Source organism: Phalaenopsis equestris, unplaced genomic scaffold (assembly GCF_001263595.1).
Source record: "Phalaenopsis equestris unplaced genomic scaffold, ASM126359v1 Scaffold208657, whole genome shotgun sequence".
NCBI lineage: Eukaryota > Viridiplantae > Streptophyta > Magnoliopsida > Asparagales > Orchidaceae > Phalaenopsis > Phalaenopsis equestris.
This window is the reverse complement of record NW_018227894.1, coordinates 26,623-39,643: the sequence shown is the minus strand read 5'-3', so window position 1 is coordinate 39,643 and position 13,021 is coordinate 26,623. Positions and strand designations below refer to the sequence as shown.

At 34.7% G+C, this 13,021-nt stretch overlaps 1 protein-coding gene across 3 annotated transcripts in view; it reads left to right on the top strand.

Annotated features, from left to right (window-relative positions):
- The window catches only part of LOC110036569 (alkylated DNA repair protein alkB homolog 8), a 32,052-nt gene extending 29,550 nt beyond the window's left edge, over window positions 1-2,502 (top strand). For 2 of the 3 annotated variants that reach the window (XM_020741043.1, XM_020741044.1), the window contains one exon: window positions 2,003-2,501. In XM_020741043.1, coding sequence (XP_020596702.1) covers window positions 2,003-2,087 — 85 coding nt within the window. In that variant the 3' untranslated portion in view covers window positions 2,088-2,501. Of the gene's footprint in view, window positions 1-2,002 lie in introns of all 3 variants that reach the window. The other variant, XM_020741045.1, reaches the window with a different exon arrangement.
- Window positions 2,503-13,021: the final 10,519 nt, after the last annotated feature.

Sequence of the window (13,021 nt, the reverse complement as noted above, 5' to 3'; positions counted from 1 at the left end):
ATTTAGATTTAAGGGGAATAAATATAGGCATTAAGATAATTATATCTACCTTAATTGCTTAACCCTCCCACCTCTAAATTCTCCACAAACGCACAAGTTTTTTCCATCCATACAGCCTACCCGAATGCAGTTTCCAATTTTTGGCTGATGTTTACATTAAAACAACGAGATAAAGAGGGTTTTATTAATTTAAAAGATATTAAAATCAGCTTTTACCCTTAATCAACTATTTATAAAACTATATTATTAAAATCAGGTATTATACTTAATCACCTATGTATGCAAGTATTTTTCCTCTGAACTTATGAAAATTTTCGCCGATATCTTCGAAATTTCACCTCCATCTGGCTTCAGTCTCCCGCTAAAGTGCCCAATAGCGGAAACAGAAAGCAGCGAAGCAATGGAGGGCTGTTGGTTAATTTTTATATTTATAATTAATTTAATTAAATCCCTACCCTTCTATTTAATCCAGCATTGCATATGCCACCAAGTGGGATTTGCTACTATGCTCACAGTGATTTATTAGGGAAAACAGAAAAAAAATTAAATGAATTTAACTGATTTATTAATTATTCTTATGAATTTTATAAAAATAGTTTGAATGGATTTTGAAGGTTAGAAAAGTGGAGTATTCAAAAATAAATGAAATGTCTTTGTTTCGCCAATTTTGGATATTACACCCACCTCGGCGTGTATTTGAAAATTATGATTTTCAATGAAGTTTGAATTAAATATAATGTATATATGCTGAGTGACCTTTTAAGTTGATTTGAGCCAACCTATTAATTTCTTATAAATAATTGCTCTGAATTCAAATATGATGCACATTTACTTCTTGATATGCAAGCACACATTCATATATTAATTTTTAGGGAAGTTATATTAACATATGCGGGTATGAATCATAATAACGTGTTTAAATTTAGGTTTATAGATGCATTCATGTGTACTGGTTTTTTATTAATGATTACAGATATTCATGAGAACTGGTTTTTTATTAATCTGTACAATGAGATGCCAACAACAAGAGGTGATTTAGTATTTTGATAAATCATATCTTCTGTTCTTAGTAGATTATTCAAATAATCAGAATATCACTCATTAGAGTCCATTGCTCAAGAATCTTTTGAGGAATTGATCATGATTTATTGAATCCTCTGATCTTGTCATGAGATATATTGTATATTTTTTAATAAATGTTGCACACACACACACACACATACATACATTCAATTTCTAGTTGAACTAAATCAAATTCTTGCATGCCCTTTTGAATAAAAGAAAATTGTTACCAATTAATATTTTTTTGTCATGGAGTAATTTTCAAACTTTCAGACATCATTATAAGCCTTAGTTGTTTACAACCAGAATTTTCTCATTATGAATATAACACCTTGATGGGTAAAATTCGCCAGAGTTGGCAAGCGGCATATTTGAAGGTGGTTGACATAGGAGTGAACAAGAAAGATTTCAGCTGCTCGTACGCTGAGCTAACACTTTCCAGTTTCAACATGTTCATTCAATAGGTGTTTACTCTTTAGTAATTAAGGAAAGGGGCATTCACATACATGTCGCATAATTTTTATGTATTTACACATCAAGCACCTAAAGCTTCATATTTACCTGAATGATGCTCAAATGTATAACATCAACAAAATATTACAACTACTTCAAAAGTGAAGTTCACCTTTTTCATGCATAGCTTTATGTCATATATGTAAATATGAAAGTTTAGGTGTTTAAGAATGTAAATACATGAGAATTTTGTGGTCTGCATGTAAATCTCCCTCAACAAAATTTACCATTCCATTTGATTTTCTTGAAGCAGAAATGTGTTCCTTCATCAGTTTCATTATTAGATGCATTTGATTTTTGATGGTTAGTGCTCATGATTTGACTGATTCATCATCTGGCTGTTTTCTTCACAGTTTTCTGTCAAGAAGATATCCCTCAGCGTTTAACAAATAAGAAGTCTTTCAATCCTTTGTATCGTCTTTTGCAGGCTAGTTGCTGGCATGGATAATGCAGAAACAGTTGAGGAGTTTTATGATAAATCAAATTGGTGCATCATTCTTCGGAAGAGATGAGATGATTTCTTTTGAAAAGAACAATATTTGTGAATTACAGAGCTGTCTTCGAAATGCTTGCAATGGTTGATCCAGCTTGATTTTCCAAATCAAAGCAGTTTTTCAATCCATTGATCTTCAACATGGGTGTTTCGCCCAGAGAATTCACTAGCTGATAAGACCCTCCCGAGAAAACTATCCAGTACGGTGCTTTCTGGTCTGCTCTTTTGGCGGTTGATTGTGTTATTGAATGTCGTCCAGGAAATGTCCAAGTCTTGAGTGTCAGCTTTTGTAATTTTCAGATTGAACTTATTATATGTATATGTTTTATAGAAAAGTTTGCGGTTCTACTCTGAAAACTTGCTTGTGTTATTGAATGAGTAATGAGAAGAGACCATGGGCAGTGATGGTCAAAATTTCTCCTCTTTTCTTTTATACTATAAAATTTAAACTTTTGGAGTGTAACTATTCGCCCACTTCAAAATTTTCACCGCCTTGCCTTTTTTTTTTAAAATTATTATTAAAATATTAAAATTCATAACAGAAGCACAAATTGTTGTATTTTGTTCTGATTACCTGGGTTAGAGAAAGTGAGGGGAAATGGAAACAACAAAATAAAGAGAAGATAAAGGAAAAATGCTTGAAAATATTACTAATTTGAAAAGATTAAGAAAGCTTGCTTTTCAGTTATATCTTGAAATAGATCTTCTTATTTTAAGTTTGACTTCGTTTAGTTTTGCAGTCGCCATGCAAAAAATAATAAGACCATTTTGAGTAGCTCTGGACAGTTGAATTTTTTGTCCGTTTGGTGATTTACTCGGTGTTTTTTGTGCGTTTGTTAGTATTCATTGGCTCAAATGTCAGAATTGGCCCAACGCATTGATAAAAGTTGTATTGTCACTTGACATATTTTCGGTGCAATGGAAATCAAATATGTATTTGTAATTCTCTTTTTATCTTTTCTCTTTAAAGGTTATGTATGCAAAAAAAAAAAAAAAAAAAAAAGGAAAAAGAAAAAAGAATGATATATTAATTAATTTAGTAATAAAGATCCTTAATTATACATCTCCTATTCATGATGTTGATGCGTATGTGGCCTCTTTGTTTTCTGCACCGCTGCTATTGGTAACTAGGGATTGAAAGGTCCTGTTCCCATCAACTGATTAATTCATCTCTTTTCTCTCTTTCTTGTTTGGTTGTGTTTTCTATGAGAAATGGATGTTCCTACTAAGAAGATCAACCTTCCTCGATCTAGTTGTTGCTTTGTTTGGTAAAGACAGAACAAAGAGTGTTAGGTGAAGAAAAAGAAGATAGAAGTTTGAGTTGACGGAGAAAAGGTTGAACCTCCCAAGGTGGGTGATGCATGTAAAATTTGATGTTGTGATATATTATATTTTTTACACTTTTGGTGTGAGTTTTATGTTTTTTTGTTTGTATATTTTGTATATATGTGTAGTCTACAACGAAAATTTAGCACGTGGGGGAATATTTAGCCACTTAAATACTAATCCTCAATAGTAGGAGGAAGTGCCATGGCGCAGGAATGAAAACACCACAATGCCATATACGGGAGCCTCAGTGTAAAAAGAGGACATTTTTTAGCCAAAAACTCGAGAGCATGATTCTTATAAATCCAAAAGCCAGCGTTGCAGCGCCATTGAGCAATGCCCCAACAATTTGAAGATAAGACTTCATGAAAGGAAACACTAGGACCCAACTCCACCATACCATACGAAAATACCCTAATGCTACATTAGCAGTCCCTTGACTCTCTATGCCGACATAGGGTAGTTTTGCAGTTGGCATTTCTTCGGAGCAAAATATTTTTCTCTGTCGACATAGGGTAGTTTTGCAATTTGCATTTCAATGGAGAAAAATGATTCATATAGCTGACCCCACATAGTGGGATTAAGCCTTTGTTGTTGTTGTTGTATGGTTTTTCTATTTTTTACTTGTAAACTTGGTTTCAATTGTTAATTCAATTCATGTTTTTGTTTCAAATCGTGTTTTAACACTTAAAATTTTCTCTTCTTTGGATTGGGTTTCTTTAAAATCTAAAGAAACTCATGTTAAATTTTTGAAATTTAAATGACTTTGTTAATGTTTTAATTTTGCATGCTTAATTGGCATTAATTAGCCAATTTAATTGTTAAAAACCATTGTAGTCCTGGGCTATCAACAAAATACTAGATGCATAACTAGAAATAAGAATATTGTTATTTGACATTTGCAATCGTTTTGCGGAATGTGAATGCCTTAGATCTTTTACAGGGTTAATAAAACTTTATTATAATAAGAAAGTCTATTGTTTGTTAACCTTAGAAGAGAATAAGATGTATTAGGCCTTGATTGTTAACTGCAATTAAAAAATTACTTTGCAAAACTAAAGTTTTATTGAAACAATTTATGGAAACTTTTCAAACTAGGAAAAAAATTAATTCACATTAGTCTTTTGACTTTAAAAATAAGATTTAGAAACTTTTCAAAAATTCAAATATCAAAACTTTTTGAACTAAAATTAGGATTAATAAACTAGTAATTAAACTACTTAGAAAAATAATAAATTTCATATGAAATAGACACTTGAACAAAAAATGCTTATTCTAGTTGATTGATACATATACTTCCTTGGTTAATTTGTGCGTCACCACAACATGGATTAGTGGGAATTCTACTTTCTATTGTTTAAGCCATCGAACTAGTTGAGGCGTCGCATGAGACCTTTGGTGTAGTGCCTTAGGCCATCGTACCAGATACCACAACATATACCATTATGGATACTATTATAGTGCTTTCGTCCTCACCTAATGTAATCTCTTTTTTTTAGATTAAAAAAGTGTTTTAGCATATTATTCTTTTTCTTTGAGCAAGTATAAGATGAATGTTTTCTACTTCGTAAAGAGAGATCCCGGGAATACTCTCATTGATACTTACCTTATGTATTTGAAAATAAGTATTTAAGAAAAAGCTATCATCCTATCTTGAAGAAAAGGTGGTGGGTTAGAAAAATTCCTACCACTACGCCTCTTGAGACCCCAAATCCAATTTCAAAGGCTGTAGCCTTGGTTTTGGAGGGATTCATCCCTCCAATTGATCTTATCTCTAATCCGCCTCAAGTAGACCCCAAGGTAGGGACTGAGAAATATCTTAGGGATAATTCTTTTGGTAGGCATTCTGATTTGCAAGAGTACTTCCTCGAAGAGGATAACCTCCTCGGTGAGGAAATGTAGGATTTTGAGATTACCACTCACCATGTGATGATAGTGACCATGCATGCTCAAAGGTCTGTCATCGATGATCCTGCCCTTGATCTTGTTGAGGTTGATCATCATGAGATTACCGAGACTCACAATTTCCTCACAATTGTTCAGGAGGGTCAAATAAAAATTTGATCATTAATCTCTTATAAATCCAGATTGCTTTTCTGACAGCCCATGTAGCAGGTTTTCAGGTCGACGAGGAGCATTCCCTTGTAGTCTCACCTCTTACTTATGTCAAGGCACATCCAACCTCTCTTATTGTACCTTTCATGTCTGTCAGGCATATTATTGTGTTATCTTTTAACGATACTAAGCTTGAGCATGTTACTTTTGAAATGCACTTGTAGTCCCTACTAGATGAAAAAGGTTAAAGCTGCTTTTGCACCTCAGTAGGGGGAGACCATCGTAAGAAAAGGAAGAGCTTAACTTGATACCTATGAGTACATTTCATATCCTTTAGGGTTTTTCACTCTATGATTCAAAATATTTTATCGTCACACGTTGTTAACATTTTGCTCAATTTAGAGCACTTCGTTGCAACATTAACAATAATGATATGATGTTGCTACACCTTTTTATCACTTCTTTGTCAGAGTTTACTTTTGATATGCTGACTTGACAAACAACGTCTTCAAAATATTCTCCAAGCTAAAGGAAGTGTTTGTTTAGCGCTTTGTCGAGGTGCATCGTCAGGTCATCATTAGTGATTTGACGCTAGCCTAACAAAATCCCAATAAATTCTTATTGGACTTCATTATTTAGTGGTAGAATTTGACCATTAAATATGAGCCACAACTATGAGCCACAAGTTAAAGAGCAGCATACTATTACATTTCTCATGGGCAAGATTGAAGGCCCTATTTCAGTCTTTTTAGAAAAGACATCAATCAAGTCTTTTAAACCTTTGATTAAAAAAGTGGGTAGCCTTCAAGATACCCCAAAACCTTTAGTCTTTATGAATGATCATGCTAAGGCCAAAGGGAAAAAAGCCTTTCATGTTTTTGTCAAAGAGGGTGAAAGAGAACTTAGCATTGACGACATCAAATAATTGGAATGAAACACCTATCAGGTCTACAGAGCCAGTTTGCAGTTTTCCCACCTTCTTGGAAGTAGAAAACCCAATTCAATAAGCAAAGAAAATCCAAGATGTATTCTCCTAAAAAGGAATGACTTAGGAATATCTTTAAGAACATGATCAATTAGAGAATGCAACTACCTCCACCTTAGAGATCTGAAGAGGTAGAGAAGTTTAAAGAGCCCAACTATTTCCCTTACCACAGGAATTTAAGGCATGTGCTTGAGGATTGAATCTCATTCAAGGATTGGCTTGAATTCCGTCACAAGACCAAAGAGATTGATATCCTAGAGAAATACTTGTAGAAGCTATTCGGATGAGGATTAACCAAAGTCATTGTGGCAACTCTGGTTACTAATATACTTGAGGTTGCATTTTATTTAATTTATGATGCAAATGTAAGTGCAGGATAGGATTTTAGGATTTGTTCTGGAAAACTTTATAATTTTGGTAAATTAAAGAAAGGGAATCCTTTTTCTTAATCTTATGTGTCATAGAATTTTATAATTGAATCCTATGAGCTTGATGATGTTGATGATAATGATAATCAATGAGAGGGGCAGTACCCATTATTACCCTCCTTCAGTGGTACATATCACATATGTGATGATTTAAGTCCTCTTCTCACGAAAGCACTAATAATGATACAATGGTTGAGTGTTCCACTAGGGTTGATCCCTTTGGGTCCCTTAATTAGAATATCCGACAAGTGCATTTAAGAATTGACAAATTTTTTCATATGAGGATGGCTAGATCTGCTCTAAAGGAGAAGGGGAAAGATATCATTACCCAAGAGGTAGATGATCATCCCAATGTTCTTAATCAAAATAAAGAAACTAAAGATGTTTCTAGTAAGGTAGATTATAATGTACTGACACACCTTAAAAGGTTGCAGCTCCTTTGAGCATATATAATGCACTCCTTTTGTCCTATGAGTTGAGAGAGACTTTAGTGAGAGCTCTTCAAGAGCCTAAATTTTTTATGCTTATTATGTTGAGAGAATTAAGGAGTTTGTTATACCGCAAAACATAGTTACTATCACCTTTTCTAAGGAAGACTTCTTAATGGCCACTACATATCATAACCATCCATTTTATATGACAGTTCTGATATACGAGACTACTTTTAACCATATCCTTATTAATACTAGCACTTCTGTGAATATTATTATCATCCGTAACTTTGAGATACTTTCTTTAAATACATGGAGATTATGCTCAAATAGGATCATGCTTAATGACTTCAATGAGAAGGGTCAAAAGTCTCTAGGTTTTATAACTCTTCCTCTTCGATTTAGAGAGTTCAAGAGTAAAGCTAAGTTCCATTTGATTGATTGAAATACATCCTTTAGATCTTTACTTGGAGGTTTGTGGATCCATAAATGTGAGATGGTACCTTTGACTTTGCACAAAATTATTAAGTACAAGTGTGGAGGAGAAGAGTTCTTTATATCAGGTAATATTCAACCATTCTCTATTAATGAGGTGTGTTTATGATGACACTAAATCTTATGTGCCTTATAAAAAGGGGCATCAACTAACCTTGAATGTCATGGGACATCCATGGGGCCCTCACCTCACTCATGCTCTCTTGGTTAAAGAAAAAAAGATAATAAGGCAATAAGAAAGACATTGTGCCCCATTGATGCCAATACATTATTAGGCTCTCCCCACCCTGCCATCTTCTAAATAAACAATAGTTGTTGTATTAAATTCTAACTCTGAATCAGAAGAGGTGCCAAAAGTGGTTAGTTCAAAGATTTTGTGTGGCAATAATATTTTAGAGTTAGCGTAGAAGCAAGAAGAAGCTTGCGAGGAGGCATCCTTGGAGCCCTTGGCTGAAGATATATTATCAGCATTCGTAGTCCCTTGTCTACATAATTTATTTCTAGTAAACTAAGTTTTAATTATCAAATTAGTGTTGTAATGAGATTACAAGAGTATGACAAATTTAAGTATATCAATGTTTGATGAGTTGTGCACCTTTTGTGTACCTCCAAAATTTAAATTTAAAGAGAAGGACATTTTCTTACATTGATACACATGTAACCAACCATGACGCAATTATTTCAAATGACGAGAATGAAAAATAGATGATATTCTTCCTTTTATTATTAGTCTCCACTTGTTAACAAATTGTTGGATAATGGGATGTTACCCAAAAGAAAGTCTGTTACAAAGCCAAGATATGCAAGGCTATGTGGCAGAATAAAGCCTCTGGAGGAAAAATTAGCTCAGTGTATGTTAAAAAGCAACATGAAGATTTCCTAATGCTTCATGTGGAATGCTTTTTTCATTTGAATGGTGATGAGGCTCTCACCTCTAGTAACGTGGAATTTGAATTCAAGGATGCCCTTCCTGAATTGGAGAATGGTGTTTTTTAAACTATTGATGAGTTGATACAAATCAAAAAGAGTACGGTTGATGAACCTCATTTGAATTTCTTAGAAAAACTTATGTTGGATTTTATGGATAATAAAATTATAGAAACTTGAAAGAATTTTGTGATTGCCTTGGTTGGAGTTATATCAAGATGTCAGGTTTATCCCTTGAGTAAATTATTTATAATTTGGCCATCAATCTGAGTATCACTTCAGTGAAACAATTACTGATCTCACTTTTTGTCATAGTTGACCCATTTGAACATGTGCACCATGTATTTTTGGCCTAAAGGTAACCAAGAAAAAAATTGGCCTAACGTGATCACACCTTCTTTAGGCATGGTCACGTCTCAGAAGGGCTTGATGTGATCACGCCAAGAACTAACCTAGTTTGTTATGCCTAGCCATAATACGATCATGCCAAGGCATTCCCGGGCATGAACACGCCCGATGTTGGTGTGGCCACTTCTTGTACCACATTAGTGTCACTCTAGGGTCTATTCTCCATTACGATGCGCACTGCTGCCATGCCAGCGACAACCATTGGGAATTGTAAGAATGATCCGAATTGTTGATCCAAAGCAAATGGACAATGATTAGGACCCTTACCACAACCTTCCCAGCCTCTAATTACGGCCTCTTCCCTCTCTTCTTTGTCTCTAAGACTTGCAGTTGCACTTCCACACAGACTTTGTGTACTCTGAGTAGAGGAAGAAGAAGGAAGAAAAACTTCTCCCAGATCCTCCTCATCCAATCAGTCTTCTCTCTGATATGTCCTCTCTTCCCTCCACTTTTAATTAAGTTTAAAAATTATTTATTTTAGTTAGGTTTAGGCTAAGCTAACCCAACTCAATAGCCTTGGATTAGACTTGGGTTTTGGTTTGACTCAGGTTGGCGCAAACTCAACCTAACCTTAACCCAAACTTTAGTAAAGTCTAACACAATCCACATCTAACTTGACCCTAAACTAACCTGATATGACTGAGGTCAACCTTGTGCAACCCAGGTCCAACTTGGGTTCAAACCAGGTCAACCCAGATCAACCCAAATCCAACCTAGGTCAACCCAGTCCAACCCAATTCAACCAAGGTCCAATCTATGTTCAACTGAGGTCTAACCTAAGATAGTCGAGTTCAACTCAGGTCCAACTGAGGTCAACCCATGTCTAACTAGTCTAACCCAGGTCCAACCTAGGTCCAACCTAGGTCAATCCAGGCCTAACCCAAGTTAATCTAGGTTTTACCTAGGTCAACCTAGATCTAACTCAGGTCTAACCTAGGTCAAGCCAGTCTAACCTAGGATTAACCTCGATAAACTTAGATAAACCTAGGTCTAACCCAAATTAACTTAAGTCCAACTCAGGTCAACCCAAGATAACATAGATCAACTCAGGTCCAATTTAAGTCAACACAAATCAAACCCAAGACAACTCGGTCTAACCCAGGTTAACCTCATCTAACTCAGGTCTAATCTAGGCTAACCTTGGTTAACCTAGGTTTAACATAGGTTAACCTAGTCCATCCTAGGTCAACCCAAGTCCAAACCTGGTCAACCTAGGTCCAACCTAGGTAAACCCAAGTCTAACCTAGGTTAAACCAGCTCTAATATATGTTAACCTAGACCAAACCCAAGTTCAACCCAGAACCATCCCAAGTCAACTCAGATCCAACCTAGGCTCAAACCATATGATTCCTTATATCATACCTCAACTTAATTTTTGAGTTAATATGAGCTGAAACCCTAGATTACCTGAGCTCAACCCTAACCCAAGTCTAATCTAGGATAGAAATATGTTATTTTTATGTCACTATTATGCCTAGTTTTATATTTGTTTATTCCATAGACTTAAAAAAACAAAACAAAAATAATAAAAAATACATAAAATAAGTAGAAGGATGAAAATATCTCATAAGATAGTCTTCTCCACAAACATTAAAATTAAATCCTAAATAGAATGAAACTAAAAAATTTCAAAAAATTTTAATTTCTCCACATGGCTGACAAACCTAGGAATTAAAATAAAACATGAATAAAATATTAAGCTTCAAATAACATTTTGAAACAAACCAAGATGCAAAATATGAAGTAAATCTAGGTAGATCTGATATGAACTTTAAGTTAGCTAACTTAGACACCAAACTTGAGGATCATACACTTAACCTAGGGTAGTATGAGTATTAAAACCTAGGTTAGTTTGATAGTGCCCTAGTTAGTGTTTGGTTAAAGGATTATAAAAAAAAAAAAAAAAAAAAAAAAAAAAAGAACTCACCCCCTAATATTAGAGGTAATACCTTAGAATGATGTAACACATGTTTATTTGATGAAGGTATTTCAGTCCGCCTGAAAACAAGAAATACTCCATGATAAGAAAATCAAAAGAGGATTTTCTGGTTATGAGGTTAGTTATAATTTATGAATACAAATGTCTCTAGGAGGCGAAAAGCCATGAGCATCCTGACTGGGAACATTATTCCTAAGATCTATGTTAGTCCACCCATCAGGATTCCTTATAGAGTGTATAGTGTTTTCATTCTAGAAATGCTTCTTATCCAACTCTGTCCTTAGTTTTGGAATCCTAATAACTTCAGTCAATCAAATAAAGTTTACCTAATTCAACTTTAATTCTATCCAAACAATTCAAATTCACCATCAGATCATTCTAACTTCTTTAACCATCTTTTTAGACCTCTTCCATTAGATGATCGAATCCTACACTTAAGCCTTTTGATTACATATAATCATTAAACTACAAGCCTTATTTTGTTGAACTAATTATTCTAATTTGGATGCTTTCCTTAATTTCAATATTTCAACTATGAAAGTCCAAAATTTGATGATTTAAATCATTATATTAATTGAGAGTTTTGTTTAGGAGTCACAACTTTAGATCTATATTAACTACAAGGGAGTGCCCTTGTAGAAAATGAGACTCAAGAATTAGAATAAACCTTGTCTTGAACCTATGAGGTAAGGGAAAAAAACTTAGTTTCGTTTTGGGTGGTAAGATATTTTCTTCCTTTCGGAGGATATGTTATTGTTGACCTCACTTTTGGTTGAGGTTTAGTTTTTCCCCTTTATTAGCCTAGGGTCTAGCCATAAGACATTGCTATTGACAGAAAAAAGGAACCCTCACCATTAGAAACTCTAAACCATTATTTTCTCAACTCGAAGTTTCACATATTGGTCCTAACCTCTAGCACTTAGTAAGTGGGGTCAATATGGGAGAACTCAAGGCGAGTCTTCATAGGATTGCTTGGCCTTAGAGCTGACCTTGGGTGTTGTTCTAGAGTTGTTTCATTCACTTGCACTCACTTTCACTCACTTTCACTCATAACCCTAAACCTAAACTTTGTTGACTTTGATCCCTTGATCCTTTGGGAGACTCTTGTAGATGGTCCCCTAGACCCACTAGCTCTAGGCTGGGGTTTAGCTAGGACCAGTACATAGAAGACCCAAATGGGGATTACATTGGTCCATGACTCACATAGAGTGGTTGGCACCCCAGTTTTACCAAAATATCCAACTTGGTCTTTTGCCCCGTCAAATCTACCCAAATTGCCTAAACACCCCCAAACACTAAATTCGACCAAAATTTCCAATTTCACCCAAAATACCCAAATTTGTTCAAAAGTCATTTCAAACCATTTCAAACCAACCAAATTGCCCAAAACCACCCAAAGTTACCAAAATTACCAAAAATACCCACAAATTTGCCAAAATTATAAAAATGCCCTTGGTGGCCCAAACTCTCCCAAAACCTCCAAAATTATCTCAAATGCCCCCAAAACTAATTTGGACCCTTCAATTGAACCCAATTTGATCAATTTGACCAAAACTCTCAAATTGCTTTTAAATGCCCAATTTCTCCAAATTTTTCCCAAATGTCCATCAATTTGACCCCAATCTTCCCCAGTTTCAATTCTAAACTCAAATTTATCATGCCTATGATCATTTCAAACCAAATCCATGCTTAATTGACCCATGATTTGAGCTTAATTTTGATCCAAACAAAAACCCCCAATTTTGAACATAAGACCCAATCTCACCCAATTGAACCCCATGGCCCATCCAATTGCCTCAATTTGGATCCAAAACTCTTCAAAATACATCTACATACCAATTTGAACCCTCAATTGGCCTTGCTCAAGCTTCAATTTTGCTCAATTTCAACCCAAATTCAAAATCCCCAAGTTTGCCCCAATTTAACTACATGACCAAGTTCCACCAAATTGAATGCCCA